Here is a 22,695-nt window from a genome sequence, read left to right as displayed (position 1 = left end):
AAACAAATTTTTTGGATCTCTATATATAATGATGGGATCCTCAACTAGCTTGACAAGAGGGTCTCCGACTCTCTTGGATACCCTATGGATGTTATCTCCTAAGGTTTGATTATCATAAATGCATCAGTTGGATGGGATTCAAGATGATCTCGCACTATCAAAGTCTTAGAGGCCTTCCAAAACCTTGAGAAAATTTGTATTTTTCCCAAAGTTTGCCCTAAATTTGGTTTCCTCTATAACTATACAACATTGATTTAATTGTTGCATGATTAAATTTCACAAGTATAACTTGATCATCACATATAACTTCATTGTACATTGTACAATTCAAAGTTTAAGAGGAATTCCAAAACCTTGATTAAAAAATTTAAATTTCCCAAAGTTTACCCTAAATTTTATTTCCTATAATTATATGACATATGATTCAATTACATGAGTATAACTCGCCGTATAATTCAATTGTATGATAATTCAATTATGTATATACTCTTATAACTTGTACGTAAGAAAATTTAATCAAAGGGTGGGTTTGTATTGTTCAAAACATACAACACCGTTCATTATACAACCCTTCTCAGGGTTGTTGCAAGATCAGGGTGTCCAGTTTTATCCAGTTTATGCTGGACTGGGACAATGCTTGGAGAGCAAATTTTGGGGAGCAAGGTACTTAAAATGAGATCAAGCAAATAATAGAAAATACACTTGCCCTTAAATTAACTCAATATAACTTAAATTAATATAAATTATTCTAATTAATCAAAATTAATCAAAAATATGATGAAACGATAACAAATGATGTTTCCGTACTTAGAGTGATCCAATTTATTTTTCCATAGATGCACCATTACAAGTACACTAGTCCCTAAAGGGTTTAGATGATTCACATCAAAAATGTAATTTTACTAATTAGATTATTAATATTTGTAGGCCTTCTGACAGTCTGGAAGAACTTTGAAAAAGAGATCATTAAAAATCCAACCATTGGATTTGTAATTTTTACTAACCACCACATTCTACTAATGTCTCAGTATCTACCCACTCTTTTGATCTACAAGATTGAGGATTTTAAGTGGTAGCTATTGTGGGTACAAAATGTGGCGTATATTATAACACTTTAAAGACCTTAAAATATTTAAAGAAAATAGACAAATATCTTAAAATTTTCTCAAAAAATCAAGTTAAGCTCCATATTATGTGAAGATCTAAGGTACAAAGTGGGAATCTCATTTGAGTTTATATGTAAAAGATATTAGCATTTTATGGAATCAATTTAAATTTGGGACAGGGTGTATACATTGACTTTGTACCTAAGAAAATGAGGACTTTTGACTATCTAATGCTTAATCAAATTATGTAACTATATTTCCAACTTTGAATATGATGTTCCAACAAAAGAACTTGAAACAAAATTCCTTCCTTTACTAGGAGAGATTAGCCACTAAAGGTAAATAAATGCCTGTTTTTTTACTGTTTTCAGGGTGCTTGAGTGGACAAAATTGAGCACCTTGATCTTGCAACCACCCCTCAAGGGCTAAGCGAGCTCAAAAAGCTCATCCAATTGGAGAAATAGGAGCCATCATGCAAGAATATCGGGGTACAAGTTCACATGCAAACTACAAATAAAAATATTTCTCAAAAACAAATGAGCACCTTGATGAGCAATCAAAGTCTTTTTGTTGCAACTCGCAAAGGATGAAAATGCTTGCTTGCTAAAATGGTAAACCATGGTCCATATCATGTCATTTTGATTGCAGGTGTTGGTGATGAAATCCACAGAAATTTGTTCCCATGTTTCGTGAGGGATAAGCAAAGCATAGGTAAGCCTTGGGTTTTACTTTTGTAGCTTTCTATCTTTTGACATGTCATGTATTTAGAGACAAATTTAGCTATATCTCTTTTCATTGTAGGCAATTAAAAATCTCGAGCAACAATCTGAAATGTACATGATACTCCTTAATGTCATGCATAAGAGGGTTGGTGTAATTCTTTCATCAACAAAATTTCGATGAGGCTTTCTGTTGATGAATAACCTCTTCTGAAAGAAAAGGTAACCATCATAAAGTGGATAATCTACATGCAAAGTTATGATGATACATAACCTCTTCTGAAAGAAAAGGTAGCCATCATGAAGTGAATAATCTGCATGTGGAATCCAACCGCTATCTCTCATTCTACTCCACGTAGAAGAGAAATCTTAATCTTGGTCATAAGTATTTCTCATAGCATCAAAAGATAAACTTTCCACGACTGGATATTATTTATGCTGGGTCTTCTACCAAGAGAATATATTACCACATTTTCTTTACCAGGTTGGTATTGAATTATGGGTTGAAAACTCTCTGAATTAAAGCTACATATTTAATATGCCTATTGGGCAGGCAGAGATCAAGGTTTGCATAAGAAAATTCTTTATGCTCAGTTGATCTATTTTAATGATTAAATATGATCCCATAAGGTAGTGTTTCCATATCTTAAGAGCATGTACAACATCTATTAATTTCTTTTCATAAGTGAGATACTTACTTTTAGCAGTATGTTTGTGTTTTCTACTTTCATAAGCTATTGGATGATTATCTTGAGTAATTATTACTCCTATTCCTTGTCCACTAGCATGGTCGAGTAAAATTTGGTAGTTGTAAAACTGCTGCATGTATAAGAGCTTCTTTTAAAACTTAAAAAGTCTTTTTAGTCCATTGAAAGAATTTAGCTTTCTTTAGGAGTTTTGTGAGGTTATTTGCTTTCTAAGAAAAATTCCTTACAAATATCCTAATAGTAGCTACATAATCCTAGAAATAACTTTAATTTATGAATGTCTTTAGGTCTTGGCCCCAATGGACTATGCTTTCTATCTTCTTTGGGTCAACACCGATTCCTTTAGTTGTAAAACTATGCGGTCAAGATACTCAATCTCTAATTGGAAAAAACTACTCTTCTCAAGATCAAGATATAGCTTATTTTTCTTTAAAAGATTGAATATTGTCTTGAGGTCTTTCTTATGTTCTTCTATGTCTTTGCTGAAAACTAAAATATCATCAAAGAAAACAACCACAAAGTTTTTGATGTTTAAGGAAGATACGATTCATCATACAACTAAATGTTGCTCGAGCATTAGTGAGTCCGAAGGGCATCACTAAAAACTCATAATGTTCTATTTTGTGTTCGACCTTAGCACCTCTTAGCTTATCTAACAAGTCATCAACTCGAGGAATTGGATATCTATTTTTCACAGTGAACTTGTTAAGGAGTGGATAGCCTATACACATACAATAGGTTTTGTTCTTCTTTTTGACTAAAAGTATAGGCGCTCTATATGGTGAGCTACTAAGTCTAATGAGTTTTCTAGCTAAAAGATCCTCTATCTAAGCTTGAATCTCTTTTTTCTCAATTTGATTTACTCTATAAGGAGCTTTGCAAGGGGGCATACTACTAGGGAAAAGATCAATTTTATGATCCTGAGGCCATTCAAGAAATAATGTGAAAATTGTGAAAGAAAAGATTGATGAGAGGGTTCATTGTTGGGAGTATGTTTTTTCCTAATCAACTATAGAGGTATGTAGCCAACACTTGGAAAGCCCAAATCATACAGCTACCCCTGTTTGAGTTATGCCATGATGTCTACACTTTCCTCTCATAAAAAGAAGAGCCTCTCCATCTTCATTAGGGAGATACTTAAACATCCAGCCATTTAAAAGTACAACTAAACCATAAAAAATACAACCCATTTTTGAAAATGCTAAAATATCTCAAAAAACACTATTTTTTAAACCAAAAAGAGCACGAGCTCCTAAAAAGCTCAAAAAAAACTGTTAAAAAGTGCAAGTTTTACACTTCAATACTTTGAAAGATGATAGAGTTGCTCATAAAATCACACATTTTTTGAGAAAAAAACTCAATTTGCAATAAAATAATAATGTCCAACAAAATTGGTTACAATGAGAGGTCTTATGCCTCTCGTGTTAAATCTTTGACTTTCTCCATAAGATTTTTGTTGGTTTGTTCTCGTAGATGACCCGACTTTTTCAAGGTAAAACCATAAACAAGAACTTCCACATCCTCCATGCTTAGGCTATCCACGTGACGTTGACTATGATTTGCTTTCTTTCCCTTTTTATTTACTCGAATCATCTCTGGATAATATTTTCCTGATAATGCATCATCTCCATTGACCTTGTACTAGTGGACCTCAATTGAGCTTACTTTTTCATTTTCCTCAAGGACTTTAAGTACCTTTGCCAACCAAAAAGAACATCCGCTTTCATCATATGTTGCTAACATTACAATCATTGCACCTACACTGAGCTCCTCAGTATTTCCTTCCCACATTTTCTTCTCTTGCAACCGTCATTGACTAGTCCTTCTAGCACCAACATACGCTTCGGGAGTCTCCCCATGCACCAATGTTTGCAATTCTTCAGGCAATTCTGTTTGTTGATTTGGCATTTGAATATTATCATCACGGTCTTCAAGTTCTTGTACCCTCCAAAGAAAGGGCTCCAGATTCATCAGGGATCTTGAATTGCTTTGAACTTCCTCAATTAAGATTTCTTGCTCATGAAAAAATGTATTCCACCATCCAAGTGAGAAAGCTGGAAAATACACGTCCTGATTGTATGGTCTCTTTAATTTCTATCAAAACATTGCTGATAATTGATGGCTCGCTTTTCTTTTGAGCTTTTTGCTGCTTCAATGCTTGATGCCAAAAGCATTTTTGCTGCCTGAAGAATTTGTCGTTATGGGACACTGAGTAAAAACTTCAAACCATTTTGAGGATGCCATGCCTCTGAGTTAGAGTACTTCTTACACCATAAACGTGTTTCAGCTTCTTTTTCTTTTATTTTGAATTGATGTTGGAAACTATGGTCATTAAGCTAGGTGAATGCAGGGCTTGCAAAATCTCCACCTGTTGCAAACTCTCTAAAATCATAGGTGCCTTTCAAAACATGAATTTCTGGCACAGGATCATAAGCTTCTTTAAGAATTGATTTGGAAGGTCAAATGCACTTTTCTTAGCAAGTTTGACTGAAAACCTGCTAAACATCTGATCAATTTGATCATGAGTGTGACCCACCAACAAAAATCCAAGTTTGACCTTTTTGAAAACTTTCTGCTGCACCAACATACTCAAATAAGCAAGCACTATTTGATTTTTGTTTTCCCTTGCCGTATTATCTAGCTGCACATAAAGTGTGCCAGGTAATTCTCCTTTCCATTCACTTACTATTTTTTGAATTATGGTGATGGTCAAGTTAGGGTCGTTGTGTAAATTTGAAAAGTTTATAAAAACTTTCGACGTCATGATGCCGTTAAAGATGAGGGCTCCAACAACGTGTAGTTGTATGAAATTCTCTTCCTTCAAATTCTTTGGAGCATGCATAAAATGGGGTATTAACGTCTTCTTTTGATCCATTCCATCTATGACTAATCCCAAATACATTTCTTTATGCTCAAGGCACTTCTTTCAATGCTTTGCTAGCTTTTGACGCTCTGTACTTTGTTGTTCTCGATGAGCTTTAAGTGCTTGTAGAATAGGACCTGAAAACTCAAAACAATGTAAAGCTAGTTTAAATTATACCACTTGGAATTCTCATTCATAAATTAAAACGTACAAAAAACACAAATCAAACATACCTTTTTCTTCAAACGTCTTTGCAACATCTCTTTTGGCTTTGAGCTCTGCAGCACAAATTTGACAAACCCCATTCTAGTTTTCTTGGGAATTTTCACATCAGCAAAATATTGTCTCCAAACTCTAAGAAATGAAGTTAATGAAAGAAACGACATGTTCCTTCCTTTCAACGTTTCCACATAGAGGTTGTAAACTTCTCCCTTTGTAAAATTATCAAGCAAATGGGTGAATTTTGAATTTGGCATGCGCTCACCATTGTAAGTGACAAATCGTTCCATCTAGCTCTTGAGAAAACACAGCTGAGGAGTGTCACGTGTACTGAATGAGTACCATGAATCTTCTTCCACCCGTTACAACCGCTTTAAGATCTTTTGCATCCATTGATTGCTTAAACAAAACACTTGAAGAAAACATTTTCGACACACAATCGTGCCAGAAACTGTATATTTTATCTTCTCTCTAGACCTTAATAAAAAACCATGTAATGCTGTACTCAGTTGAGCACGTTTTAAAGCAAAGAAGTTTTCACGTTCCTGCTTAATTTTTTTGAATCCGTGTCCTCAAGCAATTTTTTTTTTCACGTTCCTGCTTAATTTTTTCTGAATCCAAGTGTCCTCAAGTAGTTTTTTTTACAACAATACACCCTACATGCCTCTCTCAATGCATTGCGATGCAAAAACTTGTCTTTTCTTCTCAAGGGAGAGGTTGTCTCCACACAAATAGACTGAACTAATGATGGATAAATTAGCAAATAGTGGGCTTATAACATCATCATCACTGATAGATTGGCTCAGACTTTTAGGAGTGAGTACGGATACAGGCACTTGAAAAGAGCAAAACAAGCTTGAGAGAGAACCTTGTTGCCTTGCCATGACTAGGAACGTCAAACCTCTAAGTTTCTCTAAAAAACAATGGTCTAAGCTACAAAGTGGACTGTAATCTCAATCCAAATAACTTACTTTTAATGATTGGATTCAAAAATAATAATATTAATTTAAATATTAAAAATTATTAATTATTATAAAAAATGGGACTTAAAAGATGAGAGGAAGTCCTTTTTAGACACACATTCCAAGGGTCTGCCCCACCGCCGCCGCTAAGAGAGCCACAAGAGGGTTTTTTTGAATATGGAGCATTTTTCTTGAGTTTAATTCTGTAAGGTATGCATTTTTTTGATTACTTTGTTATTTGCTATAATTTTGAATTTTTCTTTCATTGTCATTTGGTTCAAAGTTTGCTATGAGGAAATTATGGCTAGGAAGAAAAACAAAAACATTATCTAAGGAGATAAGTGATTTCAAAAATAGACTTTTTTTAAAAGATATTTTTTTGAAAGAATTGTTTATCTTTTAAATACACAAAATAACCAAAAAGAAGATTTCATATGTAAATTAAGAAAAAAAGAGATTAAAAACAATATTTTATAAAATAAAGATTTAATCAATAATTTTTAAAAATTATAATGACTTCATTTTTTAAAAAGCTAATTCTTGTGTTGTATTCTAGAATACAACACAAAAATCAATAAGTTGCCATGTTTCTTGTGCATTAAGTAGTTTGTATTCTAGAATACAAAGCTTGACGTCACATTTTTAAAAATTTAACACTTATGTACTTTGAGGTTGTATTCCAGAATCCATTGCTTGTACAAGTTGTATTTTGGAATACAACTTCTCTCAACACTTGAGTTGTATTCCAGAATATGAAGCTTTAACAAGCTTTAACAAGCTGTATTCAAAAATATAATTTTTCTCTATACTTGAGATTGTATTCCAAAATACACAGCTTCAACAAGCTATATTCTAGAATACAACTTCTCTCTATGCACTTGAGTTGTATTCTAGAATACACAACTTCAGCAAGCTATATACTGGAATACAACTTCTCTCTACACTTGAGTTGTATTCCAGAATACACAGCTTCAGCAAGCTGTATACTGGAATACAACTTCTCTCTACACTTGAGTTGTATTCTAGAATACAGAGCTTCAATAAGCTATATTCTGGAATATAACTTCTTTCTACACTTGAGTTGTATTCCAGAATACTTAGCTTCATCAAGTTGTATTCTGGAATACAACTTCTCTCTACACTTGAGTTGTATTCTAGAATACACGGCTTCGGTAAGCTATGTTCTACAATAACCCAAACTCAATGTAAACCATTAGAATAGACCTTCATGCAAAAAGGATTTGATTTTTATCTAATTTTAGAATACATGCAAAGAAAGCAAAAGCTCTCGAGTTCGCGTCACTTGCGCGCGACTAAAAAACAGCAAACTATAGTTTTAACATAAAAAACGGAGAAGGAGCGACCCGGGAGTATTTGGAGGAGGTGTCCTAGAGTTTTACCCCCCTTTTGAAGCCAACGGAGCGATCAAAATCTCCATCAGAGCAACGTAGCAGAAGATAGATTTTGGGGGTAAATTTTTCTCAAATTGTGTTCAAGAAAGAGGTCCTGTAAGTACTTTGGTGATAAAAAGGGTCCTAATTGTTTTGGGTTTAATCTATTCATCTCTTAGTGCTTTCTCCTCTCTTTTATATCTCTGTATTGTGTTTTGAAGCTTCTTGTTGTGAGTTGTATTCTAGAATACACAGCTCTAGAAAGTCATTTGTTGAAATTCAATTACAAAACACATCTTGGAGGAAAACAACATGTTGTATTCTAGAATACATCTCTCTCTCCCTCTTTATCTCTAGTGTGTTGAGGAGCTCTCTCTCTCTTACATTCTTATCTCATGTTTGCTTACACATCTAGGTCCGTTCTTGCATGGAGGTTAACACACACACACACACTCTCTCTCTCTCTCTCTATGTCTAGTTGTTCTCTATCACTTTTTGTCTTTCTCGTTTGTTTGTCCTACATACACGTTTGCTAATCTTAAATGTTGTTTCACTTAACAAATCATATTTTTTCATGAGAAATATGATTTTGTTGTCTCTGTTTGTTTATCTTAGCAATGAAATAATGATTTTTTATTATCTTGTTTAGGATTAAGATGGCCTCACTAATACATGATGCTTGAACTTCTAAGAAGTAAAAGAAAAGTAATCAAGCAACTGCATCTGTCCCTGTGGGTGGCTCAGGACGTTCAGGAGTCTTCACACCTTCCCAATCTCAACCTGCTCCAATTAGTCCTCACTTTCAGCAGGCACCTCGAGTGACTATGACTCTTCCAAACCCTGATAGGCGTCCAAGTGAGCCAAGAAGATAACTTTTAGCAGCTCACCAGTTTCCAGAGTTACAAGATCAACCACCATCAAGCAGAATGGTTTTAGCTACTCATGGACTTCCTCCATCATCTCAAGGAAGCACACCTTTAACTCAACATCAGCAGAAAAAGTCTTCAAGCATCGAAGCTACAACTCTTTGGAGTAGTGCAAGAGGTAAAGCACGAGAAGGACTTGCTTGGACAATTCACTTTGGCATGGTAGATAAGCACAAGACAATCGTTGAGCCAAACACACCTTTCCTTTCTATTGCTATTGAAGATAAAGTATTTAACTTATGGTCGCATTGTTGAAGTCAAAGAAAGTATATCTTGTGGGATCCTTCATCCTCTGGTAGACAACAACAAAGGGAAGTTTCTTGCAGCAGTTAGAGTTTTCTCTGCAGATTTTTGGCTTGAAGAGATAAATCCTATTTCTACCCAACAAGAGTTTAAAGATGCAATGATTACTCACAAACGGGTATGGATGTCTTTTTCTTGACCTTTTTTTCATTAGTGTTAAAAAAAATTCTTATCTTTGTGTATTATGGAATATGTAGAGAACTGCTATTCTTTTTCAAGTTTGTTTGAGTCATGTCTTTCCAGCTCATATATTGGAATACATAGAGGTCTAGTCAACTCTAGTTTGCATGTATTCTAATATACATGAAATTTGTCTAGTCTAGTTTGTATGTATTCTAGTATACGCATAGTTCATAAAACTTCTTGTCTTTGTGTATTCTAGAATACGTTAACTATTCTTTGTTTTTTAGTCTATTTAATTCTTGTCTTTCTAGGTCATATCTTGAAACATTTAGAGGTCTAGTCAAGTCTAGTTTGCATGTATTCTAGTATACAAGAAGTTTGTCTGCTCTAGCATATACTAGAATGCATTCTAGTATACAAGAAATTTGTCTTGTTTAGTTAGTTTGAATGAATTTTAGCAAGAAGGAAGTTTGGCTTACTTTTTATGTCTGGTTTAATGAGTTTACCATGTATTCTAGTATACAGAGAGATGGTTATAGTGTTCTTACTTTTGCATAAGTTACGCTTTGGTTCTTACTTTTAAGTTCACTCTATCAAATCTTCAAATCCTCTTCTACTTAGAATGATTTTTTTTAATGGTCTTTTTCTGGAGCATTTAAAGAGCATCATGACAATTTGTACAATACCAACCACTCCATTGATGAAGAGAATGAAGGTACAGACATAGATAACTCAGAGGAAGATGATGTTCTTGAAGACTTCTAGATCAAAGTCTCAAGATGTGAGTGATACTTTGCTTTCTGGACTTGGAGCTCCAAAGTCTAATCCTTCAGAATCTTCTGGTCTTAATACCATAAGAAATAAAGCCAAAAGGTTTCATATGGTTGATGAGAGACCCTTAATTTTACTAGTGTCTAACATAGAACATCCTCCATTGGATCCTATTTCAAATAAGAGACCACTAGAAGTTCGAACCATTGTCCCTGGACATGTGAGTAATCTTAAAGTAATAATGAAGGAGAAACCAACAACAAATGTTTTACCCCTTCTTGTTCTTGTGGATAAGTCTTCTTGTGTTAACAAAGAGAGTTTTGAGAGATAAAAAATTAATAAATACAAATACTTTGTCTTGGACGAAACTCACTCTCTCATTGTTAAAAAAGAGTTATGTGCTGAGTATCGTCATGTAGAGAGCTATAAGACAGTCCTAGCATGGGTCTATGTTGGATTAAGTGATGATGATGCAAAGCTACTTGCCCTTGATCACAACATTGATTCTGAGATGCGACTATCCATGTCTTTCTTACAAAAGATAAGATTTTTTCACAAAATGAGTGGATCAATCATATTCAACAAGGTCATAAAGTTGATGAAGCTTTCAAAATCAAGCTTTGTGAGCAAGTTGGCCTTGTCACAAAGAAGTTAAGCAAAGCTAGACGCTCTGGAAAAACAAATGTTCGAAGTCATGACAATTTCTTTCAGTTGGTCTTTCGTGATGGAGAGATATGGAATCTACAAGAAGACATTTTCAAGCTTTGGGAGGAAGGTAAAATCAAAGGGCAAAAAGTAAAGCTCCCACCTGGAAGTCAAAAGGGCAAAGGAACACGGAATGAGGACACTTTGAAGCCAATTCCTGAAGAAATGCATATCACAAATTGGCGAGCAATGCAAGGAATACGCGAGAAAAATATTATCATACCCATCTGGGTACGAGTGAAAGGAGGTTCTTTGACACTCGATGAAATGGCAAAGGAATTAGAATAGTACGTTGCTAATTCTTCTTTTTAAATCTACTTATTTTATTTCATCTAAAGTTGTTTTTTCATTTTGTGTTTTTTTGAAATAGGCAAAAGACTTTCATGTAAAGAATCATGATTGAAAAACTCAATTGCAAGGATTGGAACGAGGTTCAAATGTTTCATCCCATCATTAGTCAGCCAAGCTCCTTAGAGCGTTTCATTTATCTTTTTAAAAATGCAGTAAGTAAACTACATATTTGAATAGATTTTTTTTTATTTGAGTGTTTTTGAAGGTTTCGTAAAAATTTAGATCAAATATTTCAAAAATTGATTTTGATTTTTGTAATCCAGTCAATGTGTATTCTAGAATACATTTAATGTTTACTTATTTTCATTTTAACAAGTCTCGAGCACCTCGTGCTCCCATAAAGAGCATTCCTCAAGAGTTTGAGCAACATTTGAGTCGCGCAAGGGCAGAGCGAAAGAGATTAGAAGAGGCACAAACTTTGGAGATAATTCAAGAGGCAAATATTTTCATTTCTGATGATGTGTCTGCAGAACCAGTTCAATATTTTGTTTATGAAGGCAAAGTAGAGAACCTGGAATCGTTTGTGATTGCACAACATTTTACTTTAGCCATTGATGCTCCATATGGATTTAAGGCACCACACTCAATACACGACGAAGTAAAGTACGGTGTAAGTGTATATAAAAGAGTCATCGACGCTTTAAAGAAGGTCACAACGGCTAAATCATGGGCACTAGTAATTTTTCATGCTCATGATCAAATCTCTGCTGTAGAGAAAGCATTCGTTGACAATCAAATGGTCCATCAGCTATGCATATGGTATGTTAAATTTCAAGGATTATTTTGCAAGTTATAAAAGCTTAAGTTAAATCCTAACTTTTTCTTTTGTAGGACAAAGCCTAACATCAAAGACTATAAGCTTGACAGACTTTCTTTTGCTGCCGAGTTTACTACCATTGGTTTCTGGTCTCCTGTGGGTTTGAACAGTAAAGGAAATTTTAATTTTGCTTTGAAACCTAACCGAACAAATATTTCTTATAGACCAGGCATGTGTCGAAAGCTTAGGGATCTTTCTGGTGATTCAAATGAGATCATGAATCCTTATCAAGAACCATAACTTTTGATGATGGATTTAATTGAGCTTCTATCTTTAAAAGGAGAGTGGATCATGGATCTTTTTACAGGGATAGGTAATCATGCAACCTTAACTTTTTACATATTTTATATTGTTCATTTAAGTGAGCTTTACCATGTTGATTCTTTTTTTCTTAGGAACAACCACTATTAATGCTCTTAAAAAAGGAAGGAATATATGTTGCTATTGAGCTAGATCCAGTTCAAGTTCGTTTTATTCAACAACGAGTCACTGCAGTGAAATAATTGTCGGACGAGTTTCAAGAGGTTGGAATGAAAAACATGGCAGCAAACCCAAGAGTGGTGGATGCGTCTGGAGAACCTCAGCCTCCCTTTGGACTTGATGATGAAATGCAGTTTGCAGATCTTGAGCCTTATGAAGATCCACATACTATGGATATTGATATTCCTCTTACGGAGTCAACACCACTCATTGTAGGACGCGAGCAAACTGACGAAGAAGTTAGTCATGAAGAGGAGGAATTTCCTGTGATAGAATAGATTTAGACACTTGTAGTTTCAAACAATTTTTGGTATTTAAATCCTCATTGGGGTTGTTCAAGGATTTCTAGGTTTTGAAAGTGTTTTGAACAACGTTTATTTGTATTCAAAACTAGCATCAAAAATCTTTTTGAGAGCTTGCGTTTTGAGATTGGTTCAAAAAATTGATAAATGTTGTCACTATTGAAGCATTTATAGGAATTGTCTCTTAATTAGACTTGTTTTTTTAATCAATGAAGATTAATTTATTCATGACATTGAAGTTGTGCGATAAAATTAGTTATATTTTGCTTTTTAGTAACGATAGCAATAATTTTGTATTCAAAGTGAAGCCCTTTGTTGTGAGTCTCTATCTAATGCAACTTTTGTGTCATGTTTTTTTGTTTGAAATATTCTAAGATTTTATAGTTGATAGGCTTGTACTTAGACATCAAATAGTGGAAAATTTGGCAAATTTTTAATTTAGCGAATGAATCACTTGCAAGTATGTTTTAAGTTAAGCAAAAAAGTCTCTTTTTAAAGTTCTACTTTATTGGGCACGTCAAAGATTCTTTTGGTGCTAGATTTGGATTGTTTTTAAAGGATTTTTTTTGGTCTCTCAAAACTACAACTCACGACCGGTTGTATTTTCAAATGGCAGGGTGTTCTTAGCATTTAGAGAAACTTACTCAATAGAGTTTTCCTTTGACTATTTGCTCTTTAGTCTTGCATGTACACCATGACCCACTACTAATTGGTTCTAATGGACTACATTACTCTCTCTCTCTCTCTCTCTCTCTCTCTCTCTCGCTCACACACACACACACACACACACACACACAACACAAAGTTTTGAGATTGAATAATGAGGTTGTGAAAAATAAGCAAGTCCTCATCTAGTGATGAAATTAATGAAATATTACAAAAGAACCTCATACACTAGAAATACACATGCACACACACACGTGCACGTGCAAATACAAACACAAGCACCTCACAAGCACACACAAGCACATCACACACACACACACACACACACACACACACATGCTAGAGACTAAACCTATTGGAGTAATCCTACACCACACCCTGCCCCTTCTTCTTCCTCCCTCCCTCCCTCTCTCTCTGTGTCTTAGCAAAAGTGTGTCTTCAACAACATACCAAGTTTTATAGTTTACATGCACGAAAAGCCAAACCACAAGGAGAGAGAGAGAGAGAGAGAGAGAGAGAGAGAGAGAGAGTATTATGGAGAAGTTCTTGCTCTTTAATAGTGTTCATAGCAACTACCATAACATATGGGTCAAAAGCCCTCCCCACACATCCTTTAAAATAAATTCTTTACATTATTACGTTGAATTAGAGATAGCTCTTAGGATGAGATAACATCAAGTAGTTGAGGGCAAGTACGAGGAGTTAAGCAACGCATGCCATTTGATTTAGAGTTATTGCAGGGCTTAAAGTGGACTAGAAAATTAGATAGAAGCATGTAGATATATGCCACGATGTAGAAATATTAAATGTAAAATAGGGGAAGAAAAGACATTAATTCTTATTTTTACTAAGTAGGGTCTCATAATACAATAAACTTGTGGTTACCATCCATGCTACCATAGTGTATGTTTTAGCTCCCTGTGTTGTATCTTTAACAAAAAATGTCATAGGATTTAAAATCTCTCTTAATGTTAGCGTTGATAGCTAGCATGTTGAGCTATTCTTTGGAAGACACACTCATGATTGACTAAGGGGGCTTGAAGAAGTATTTTATTCAATTTTCCATCTTCAAATATCATTAATTTATTTTCAATGCAACTTTAGATAGGTTAAAGTTTAGTGATACAACTTAGAAGCACACGAATAAAACAAACTTAACTAGGTCCAATTTGGTGCTACCTTCGATGTTGTGCATGCTAATGCATCCAATTATGGGTAGTCCTATATTCCTTTTAGGCCTATTAGTTTTAGACCATCATAAAGTCCATTATTGTGCCCCATTCCTCATCTTATAATAAAATAATTATTGTTTTTGCACTTCATCAAATGTATTTCGCATACACACCCATTATACCTCTTTACTAATAACTACCTCTTTAGTAATCCACTCCTTTGACTATGATATTATTCCATGGAAGAAAAGCATAGTTACCATGGAATAAATGCTTCTTCACGCTACTAGTACAAAAGGTGCATCATGCATGTGAATGGAAGTGCAATGAGAAAGCAATAACGTCAACTTTATTTATTAACACGTTTTTTAATGATGGTGAGGTTAGATGATCATATATTGTGCCAAAATTTATTCCATGGTGAGTATGCTTTTATTTCATGGAATTTCTATTGTGCTTCTTAGCTCATGTTTACTCTTTTTACTTTGGTTGAATGGTTATGAGCTTCGTATCCTTATAGGGCATTAGAGAGTGATAAGTGAGTGCCAATTTCCCATGCATTCATGGTTGCAATGTTCGTCCATTTCCAAATCAATATTTTTTTGATGTCAGAGAAGAGGCCTCATTTCCACAGATGGGTTGATGATTGTGTCCTAGGATGAAAGCCAGTTAGAAGCTTGTAATTAAATTTATTTCTCCATGCACTTTTTGTGGTTGCACATTTTTTTGTGAAACTTACAGCCAATTGCCAGCTCAATAGCTACGAAGTTCAACTAGTAACTTGGACGTTGGAAGCCCATTATCTACAATCTAGCTCATAATTAACGCCTTTTCAGTAGTAGTTAAATCCTACCAAATAGTCTTTATAAGCGATTCTCCCCTTCTTTCTAGGGGCCCATGGAAAAACAATGAGTTTTTTATTTTTCCAACCACTCTACAATGAATTGGAATTTGGTTTGTAAACCCACCACATGTGACAACAAGCCCGAGGTGGGTTTTTTCCCATAAATTGTAGCAATCAACCATGCCCTTGAAAATCCAATCTTAGCTCATAGTTAGTAGTCAAATCCTACCAAATAGTTCTTATAGATGATTCTCACCTTCTTTCTAGGGGCCTACGGGAACACAAATATAAAAAATTAGGTTTTTTTATTTCCAACTAACTTTACAATCAATTAGAATCTGGTTTATAACTTCACCACATGTGAAAACAAGCCCAAAGTGGGTTGTAGTTTGATAATCTCTACCACTCAACCATGCCCTTCAAAATCCAATCTCATCGAGCCATGTTGCTCTTAGATTTGTTCAGTGCTAAAGCTCCTTACTTGATTGTCTAACTAGTAGAGCCAAGTGCATTAAAGCAACCGCCAAGTGCATTAAAGCAACTGCCACTCATAGCCCAAGGCATGGAAAGATGTCATAAAATAGGTTGTTCTCATCTGGGCCACTAGTGGTCTCAGTAGAGTCACATGGGGTTGTTCTTGCGACTCTTAGAGAGGTCGATTGGTGGCCGTCTGGTGGAATAGAAGTGATGATTAAGTTTCTACGCACACTTTCTTACTGCACACTTAATTGCCGAAGCCAGAAAGCTATTGGCTCGGCTCTTGCCAGCTCATAAACATGTCGATGGTATTTCTGACCCACCGGTGTATTGGTGGGTTAGAAATACCACCAGCGGAGCTCCCATGGTGGCCGGTGGTTTGAGGCCCTAACACCGGCGGCCTCTAACTTTACTCGATCTCCCTTTCTTTTGATTGTGATAAGGGGGAGGGGGTTCACATGGATAAGTCATGCGGTTATACATAGTCATGATATGATATATATATATATATATATTACTAGGATGATAACTGCAATGGTAAGGATCAAAGTCATATCGATTGAAGTTGGAACATTCGGTGGGTGGCCTAGGCCTTTGAGCCTGACCAATGCACATGGAGGGACCAGAAGACGCCGCCAAAGTAGCAGAGCTCGATTCGAGGCCGGGGTTTTGATTTGATGGTCATTAGCGGGAAACCGTCAATTAAACAGTTCGTGCAAGGAGGATTAAAGGCGGCCAGGCTGTCGCCAGCAGGTGGCCACGCTTCCCGGCCCTAGTGTGCCCAATTTGGCGGGCCAGCTAAATCTAGGCCAAATCGCCTGGCTTTTCTTTGTCTTGTCAGGCATCACTGCCTTGGAAGTTTGCATACGCAGCAGCACACTCTATGTCTGTATTGAGCGACAGCGGTTTGTAGCAGCAGACGTGGTGAGTGCCGCTCTGCCTCCTTTGTTCTGAATGAATTGTAGGCTGTGCGGGCGTGCCAAATCTATGGAGTTTATTGGACAAATTAGGTTTGGGAATCCTGCGCAGAGAGGAGCAGTTCTTGCTGATTATGGGCTAAATCCATTTGTAAATTAGTGGGCGCTGCTAATCTCTTCTCTATTTCAATCAGGGCGTTGATAATGTCTTCTGTAGCTTTGTGGGCGCTTCTAATCTAGTGTGTCTTGCCAACACAGGCTTCATCAGTTTCACCGCCCGATTGTTGTTTCCCCTCGACAACATAAAACTACCCTAAAACACCTTGGCTTCCCTCTGTCGTTTGGTTTGCCTGCTCTGTTATCTTCCATGTCCAGTTTTGCACAGATCAAAACCCTAACTCATAGCCACTTTTTCCACGTAGCCCAACGTTACTTGCCGTACACATCCCCATATGGTCCGCACGTACAAACACCTTCATCCTAAGTGAGCAGGTAGGGATCACATTCAAAACTAACCCTCCCATCTCTTCACCTTGATGTTCAGATCTTTCATCATTGTTTGTATACTTCTCCATCTGAAGCCATCTTACCCTACCATTGGATGTAGCACTAGCAGGGGTGTCGTAGAGCTGGTTTGATTACTGGGCCTTTCTCGACAGACGTGCATGGTTTCCAGTGTCAGATGTGTTCAGATGTCAAGAAGCAAATGGTAATCGGATGTTTTCTGATATCAAGAAGAAAAGCTTGCTAAATAGGGAAGTTGATGAGATAGAACCCATGTGCAGGGGGAGTATGCGCAGAACAGGTAATGCTCACCGTGGATGTTCTCGGGGTGGCAACTTTGGTGCTTGTGATTTCCCTTTGCCTTGCCAGCCTCTTCTGCATCGCCTATGTCCTCTACTTTCGATCTCAAATCCAGCAAGGTCATCTAGTTGCCCTCCAAGAATTCAATGCAGTATGGGTGGTTCGAATCATGTTGGTGACATGTGCAATGCTATGGGGCCTGATTGAGCTACTTCGATTGCCTCTCTTGAGGCACAAGGGGGCGCCTTTCCATGCTTGGGGTCTCCAGGGGCAGGCCGCATTATGTCAGGCACATACTGTTTTGTCCTTTGGTGTGATGGAGCCGTGCTTCTTTCTCACGGCACTGTTTCTGGTCCAAGGATCAGTCCGGGATGCACCATTTGCACCAATCAGAAAATGGAATCTGAAGACCATAGGCCTCATCCTGGTATGTTGTCTCCCTGTTCTGGGCTTGCAGGCTTCCCTCGTTATCATCAGCTCCAGGGTTTCGGAAGGCAAAGTTCTCGATTTGCCTGCATATTTTTCAAGGTCTTACATTAAAGGGCCACAGGAAGAGAATGATGCCATTTGCACTTTTCCTCTCATCAGCACTTTGGTGCTAGGCTTATTTAGTTGCATCTACAATTGCTGCTTTTTATGGCAGGGATGTCGGATGGTGGCCCTAGTGATAAACAAAAGGTTACAGATTCGGGTATGTGGCCTTGTCCTCTCGCTGGCCATCCTTCTACCTGTACAGGTTTTTTTCATGGGGCTCTCCGTCTTGTATGAGCCAGGCAACCTTTTATTTGAGCTGATGGCTTTTTTGAGCTTCCTCACTGTCTCGTTGTGTATCTTGGTGGGAGAGGGGATTCTGGTGGTGCAACCCATTGCAGATGCTATGGCCGTAAGGTGGGTTTTCAACTCGCTGCCAACGAGTACGCATCACATCACTTTCGATCCATTTTCGGTACCTCTTTTTGTATTTGGAAATGAGGAAGATGCCAATCCACGACCTTTGAGCAAAGAAAGTGGGAGTGTAGAAGCCGACCAGTTGGGGTAGAATCCTACACTCAAGCAAGGATTCATGTCAATTTGAGGATCTAATTGTCGGTGTTTGGAAGGATGGCATGAAGCAACAGTATACAGATTCATGGAATCAGCCCGGACAGTTGCACAAAATGAACTCCGTACCATTTGGAAAGGAGATACAACCCGGGCTTGGGTATCTAATAGAAGCAGGTATGGCGTTTTTTTAGGCTTCCAGATTTTGCAACCATTTTAGCTTATTAAGGAGTTTTCTGTTTACTCAGTTGAATGTACATTTGAGAATGGCTTTAGAGAGTATGTTTCAGCCCAAAGCAGCAATAAAGTTACTAGCTCCCTTTTGTGCTGTTCTTCTGCCATAGTTGATTGTGTTGTAATGTTGATTGAACTTAGGTGTAGGCAGCATGATGGTTTACTGGTTTGAAGCAGTTGTAACTTTAAGCTCTGTTGCATAAGAGAGGTGGAATTAGTAACCTCAAACAAATTGTGCTGCGGTGCGATGCTTGAGAACAAGAGTCGAGAAAAAGTTTGCATCTACCAAGTTCTTGATAGAACTCTAGATGGCCTGTTGTTGAACATGGTTAACAATTCAATTTGTATGATCATGTGGGAATTAGGCTTTAAAAAAACCATTGTCAAAGGTAATAAAAACTTGTCATATCACATCAACATGATGGAATAGAATGCATGCTATAAGTAGGATGAAACTAGCCATTCTTAGTTACAATAAACTAATTTATGTTCTTTGTGTTTTCCTATTTGTGGCCTTACTAGCATGAATCATTTTTTTTCTTTTGGATATAGCTCTTCAGAAATCAATTCGATATACTCATCTCACATTTGCACGGAAACTTAATGGAAACATTAATAGTAGTCTATGTGGACCATTGAACACATACCTAGAAGCCCATATTCATTAGTGAACAATTGCAGGTTGTTTTGTCTCTATAAGGTGTCACCTTATCGATGGTGGCCTCCAGACCCCCTTGCTCCAACTCACACTTATTTTCTTCCATGGCATCTTCTTCAGCCAACACCTTATTTGCTCAAGTCCCCTGACACAGTCTTTCCTAGTGACATTGTCTTGCACCCACTTCCCTCTTATTGATACCTAGGCGTGTTCACCATTGAGGACCTAAATGAAGCAGGAAATCAGAATAGCAACTAGTGGGTGTCTCCTTGCAACTGCACTATTGATTAATGTCATCCCAGTCAAACACCTTTAAAGAAGTGGGCAAGTATATAACTAGGGGGCACAGCACATGGCATAAGGACACCTTAAAAGAAGTGGGCAATTATATAACTAGGGGGCACAAGTTCACAACACATGGGGGACAAAGCCATTCCATTTCTCATAAAAATCTTATGAAGACAAACCTAAGAGGGTAAGCTAGCCAAATTCAAGAATAAGCTAGCTATATTCCATAAGCTCTCCTAGTTATTGGAACTTAAATGGGACTTGTGAGCAATTGCTTATCCTTAATGAAGGGGAGAAGGTCCCATATCTGTTACCACTATTTATCTCCCTACTGCCTAGTACATACCACTCTCTCTACTTGAACTCATAGTCCCATTAACTAGATTTTCCCCTTTCCCCTTAACTTTTCCTACTCCAAGTTATAGCTCCACCACCTAGATTGCCTTCTATCCTCCTCCCCAATCTACCATTTCATTCCATCTACTTGTAGGACTTGAATAAAAGTGATTTTATAATTTTAAAGATTTGCGCCTGCAGCACTCCCCCCACCCAAAATACCCATAAAAAAGCCCCTCCATGCCTACCTATGATTAAAGCTATATACATGAGACGTGAGTCAACCACCACGACATGAACATGAGTCGAAGGGTAGCTAAACCTTATATTGTATCAACTAATTAAACTAGCCTTAAAGACTCATAAGGACACAACTCCCCATGTCTTAACAAGTTTTTCTTGTTATACAATCTATATTGACATCGATTTTCAAGAAATCTTTTTATCCTTTACATTTAAGTACATTTATTACTCAATAATTGCTCACCAACCTTGACGGGTTTGACACACGACTTGGAATCCGAGCCCAAGCATATGCCAATTTCATAAAAGTTTTTTTTTGGTGGATCTATTTCTTGAAAAAAATATGTGAGTCTAACTAGATGTGAGACATTAGGTGTGAGATGTGAGACGTGAGTTGTGAGACATGAGACATGAGGCATGAGAAGTGAGAAGTGACACATGAGACATGATGTGTGACACATGAGACATGATGTGTGAGAGGTGGGATGTGGGTTTTGGGCCAACGAAATCTAGGTTTTTCCCTTCCAATGTGAATTGAATGAGAAGTTAATTTTTGTTTGTGCATTATTAGAATTGGTAGCGTATAAGCATAAAAAACACTAAATCACTTGTCTAAACATTTTAAACTAATCATCCCTTATCAAGTCCCAAAAAGCTTCAAAAACTTCAAAAATCAAGCCAAACCACCTCTCGGCAGCAAGGCACAGTCCCATGAGCGTGAGCTATAATAGATGTGAGATGTGAATCAACCAGGTTAGGTAACCTAATATTATACCAGCTAATTAAACCAACCTTAAAGATTAAATGAGAGATGCTAGTATGGTACTTGTTAGAACTACCCTCTCCTTCTTCCCTAGTTGTACGTGGTGGTGGAGGCTTTGTTGTGGTTTTGAATTTATCTATTTCCTTAATATCTACTTGATCTACTATAGAAGGATATTCTCTATGCTCGATAGTAAAATCATTAAGTACATATATAAGCATGGCTATCGATTTTTGGTATAGTTTCAATAAGCCATGTGGATGATATAAATCACTTTGCTATAGTACGAGAGGTACTAACCACACCCCTAGGTATGGAACCAAACAAAACTAGTGATGGTCTCAAATGTGGCTAGGGATGATGGGAGATTATCTAGACAAAAGAGATCTAACATCTCCTCCATATCAACCAAAATGGAGTCTTGCAACACTTCATACCAAGATCTGAAGTTTAGAACTACAGGGTGCATTGTATAAGTATATATGTCCATATAATTTTAGAACTATAGGGTGCATTATATAAATACATAGCTGTATAATCAATAAGATATCATTATGAAAAATGGACATTATGATAGTTGGGTTAGCATCCTGATCTGTAAATTATGTATTAGACCCCCTTGTTAGTTCAAAAAAATATAGAGTTAAGTTTTTGAGAAGGGCTCTTGGGGTTACCGACAGAGAAGAAGCTTGTTCAATGAGTTGCTTCATTTTGTCGTCTGGCTTTGCTACCTATGGCTTTGGATTTTGTGCACGCCACATCTCCAATTGTAATCCTGGTATCCTTTGGATTTTGTGCACGCCACATCTCCAATTGTAATCCTGGTATCCTTTTTGTGTTCTGTGCTGTAGTGAGATTGCTTCCTCTCTAGTGTGGCCCTTGCTGTCTGTAGCTCTACATATTTTATATTTGAGGTCTCTGCCTCTTGGTTTTCTTCTTTTAGTTGTATGTACAAGCTTGGCTTTAACTGAGGTGGCTTCCTCTTGCATTGCCTTTATTTTATCAGCAGTTAGATGAGTGACCACTTACTGGTGTGTCTTAAGTGTCAGCTACATCATCTCTTCTTTGTTTGCTTGGATTCCTTCACAAAATACTCCATCTCCTCTTTTTTTGCTTGGATTCCTTCACAAAATACTCCATCTCCTTTTTTTTCTTTTGCTTGGATTCCTTCACAAAATACTCCATCTCCTCTTTGTTTGCTTGGATTCCTTCACAAAATACTCGAATTTCCTGGGCATGTGCCTTGTTCATCACTGCCTCCCTATCAGTGTGGATTAGTTCAACCTTTTCTTTGAATACATGCAGGTCATCGTCTGCTTACTTTAGCTTTGCTTGCATAAGATCTAATTTAATTTTCGTGCTCAAGATGTAGTTGTTGCTCATTCTTTCTATGATTTTCGTGCATTTAAAGGCCTCGCTTGTTGGGACCTTTGCTTGCTTGATCTCATCTTTTTGTGTCACTATGTCCTTCTCCCTTGAAGCAAACTTAGAGCTCATTAACTCTAAA

General features: G+C 36.8%; 1 protein-coding gene across 4 annotated transcripts; it reads left to right on the top strand.

Annotated features, from left to right (window-relative positions):
• Nucleotides 1–16,494: 16,494 nt before the first annotated feature.
• On the top strand, nt 16,495–18,994 carry LOC147615350 (uncharacterized). 4 transcript variants are annotated; one of them, XM_086779435.1, is made up of 3 exons: nt 16,495–17,313; nt 17,429–17,530; nt 17,607–18,994. In XM_086779435.1, exon 3 carries the CDS (start codon nt 17,630–17,632, stop codon nt 18,662–18,664), a length of 1,035 nt encoding a protein of 344 aa, XP_086635561.1. In that variant the 5' UTR covers nt 16,495–17,313; nt 17,429–17,530; nt 17,607–17,629; the 3' UTR covers nt 18,665–18,994. The 4 variants fall into 4 exon arrangements, with proteins under 4 accessions (XP_086635561.1, XP_086635560.1, XP_086635558.1 ...); XM_086779434.1 differs by having other exon boundaries at nt 16,495–17,530; XM_086779432.1 differs by having other exon boundaries at nt 16,498–16,828; nt 17,080–18,994.
• The last annotated feature ends 3,701 nt before the right edge of the window (nt 18,995–22,695 follow it).

Source organism: Cibotium barometz, chromosome 40 (genome assembly GCF_041138505.1).
Source record: "Cibotium barometz isolate CiBa-2024 chromosome 40, ASM4113850v1, whole genome shotgun sequence".
NCBI classification, from domain to species: domain Eukaryota; kingdom Viridiplantae; phylum Streptophyta; class Polypodiopsida; order Cyatheales; family Cibotiaceae; genus Cibotium; species Cibotium barometz.
The sequence above is the reverse complement of the archived record's forward strand: the minus strand, read 5'-3'. Positions and strand labels throughout refer to the sequence as shown.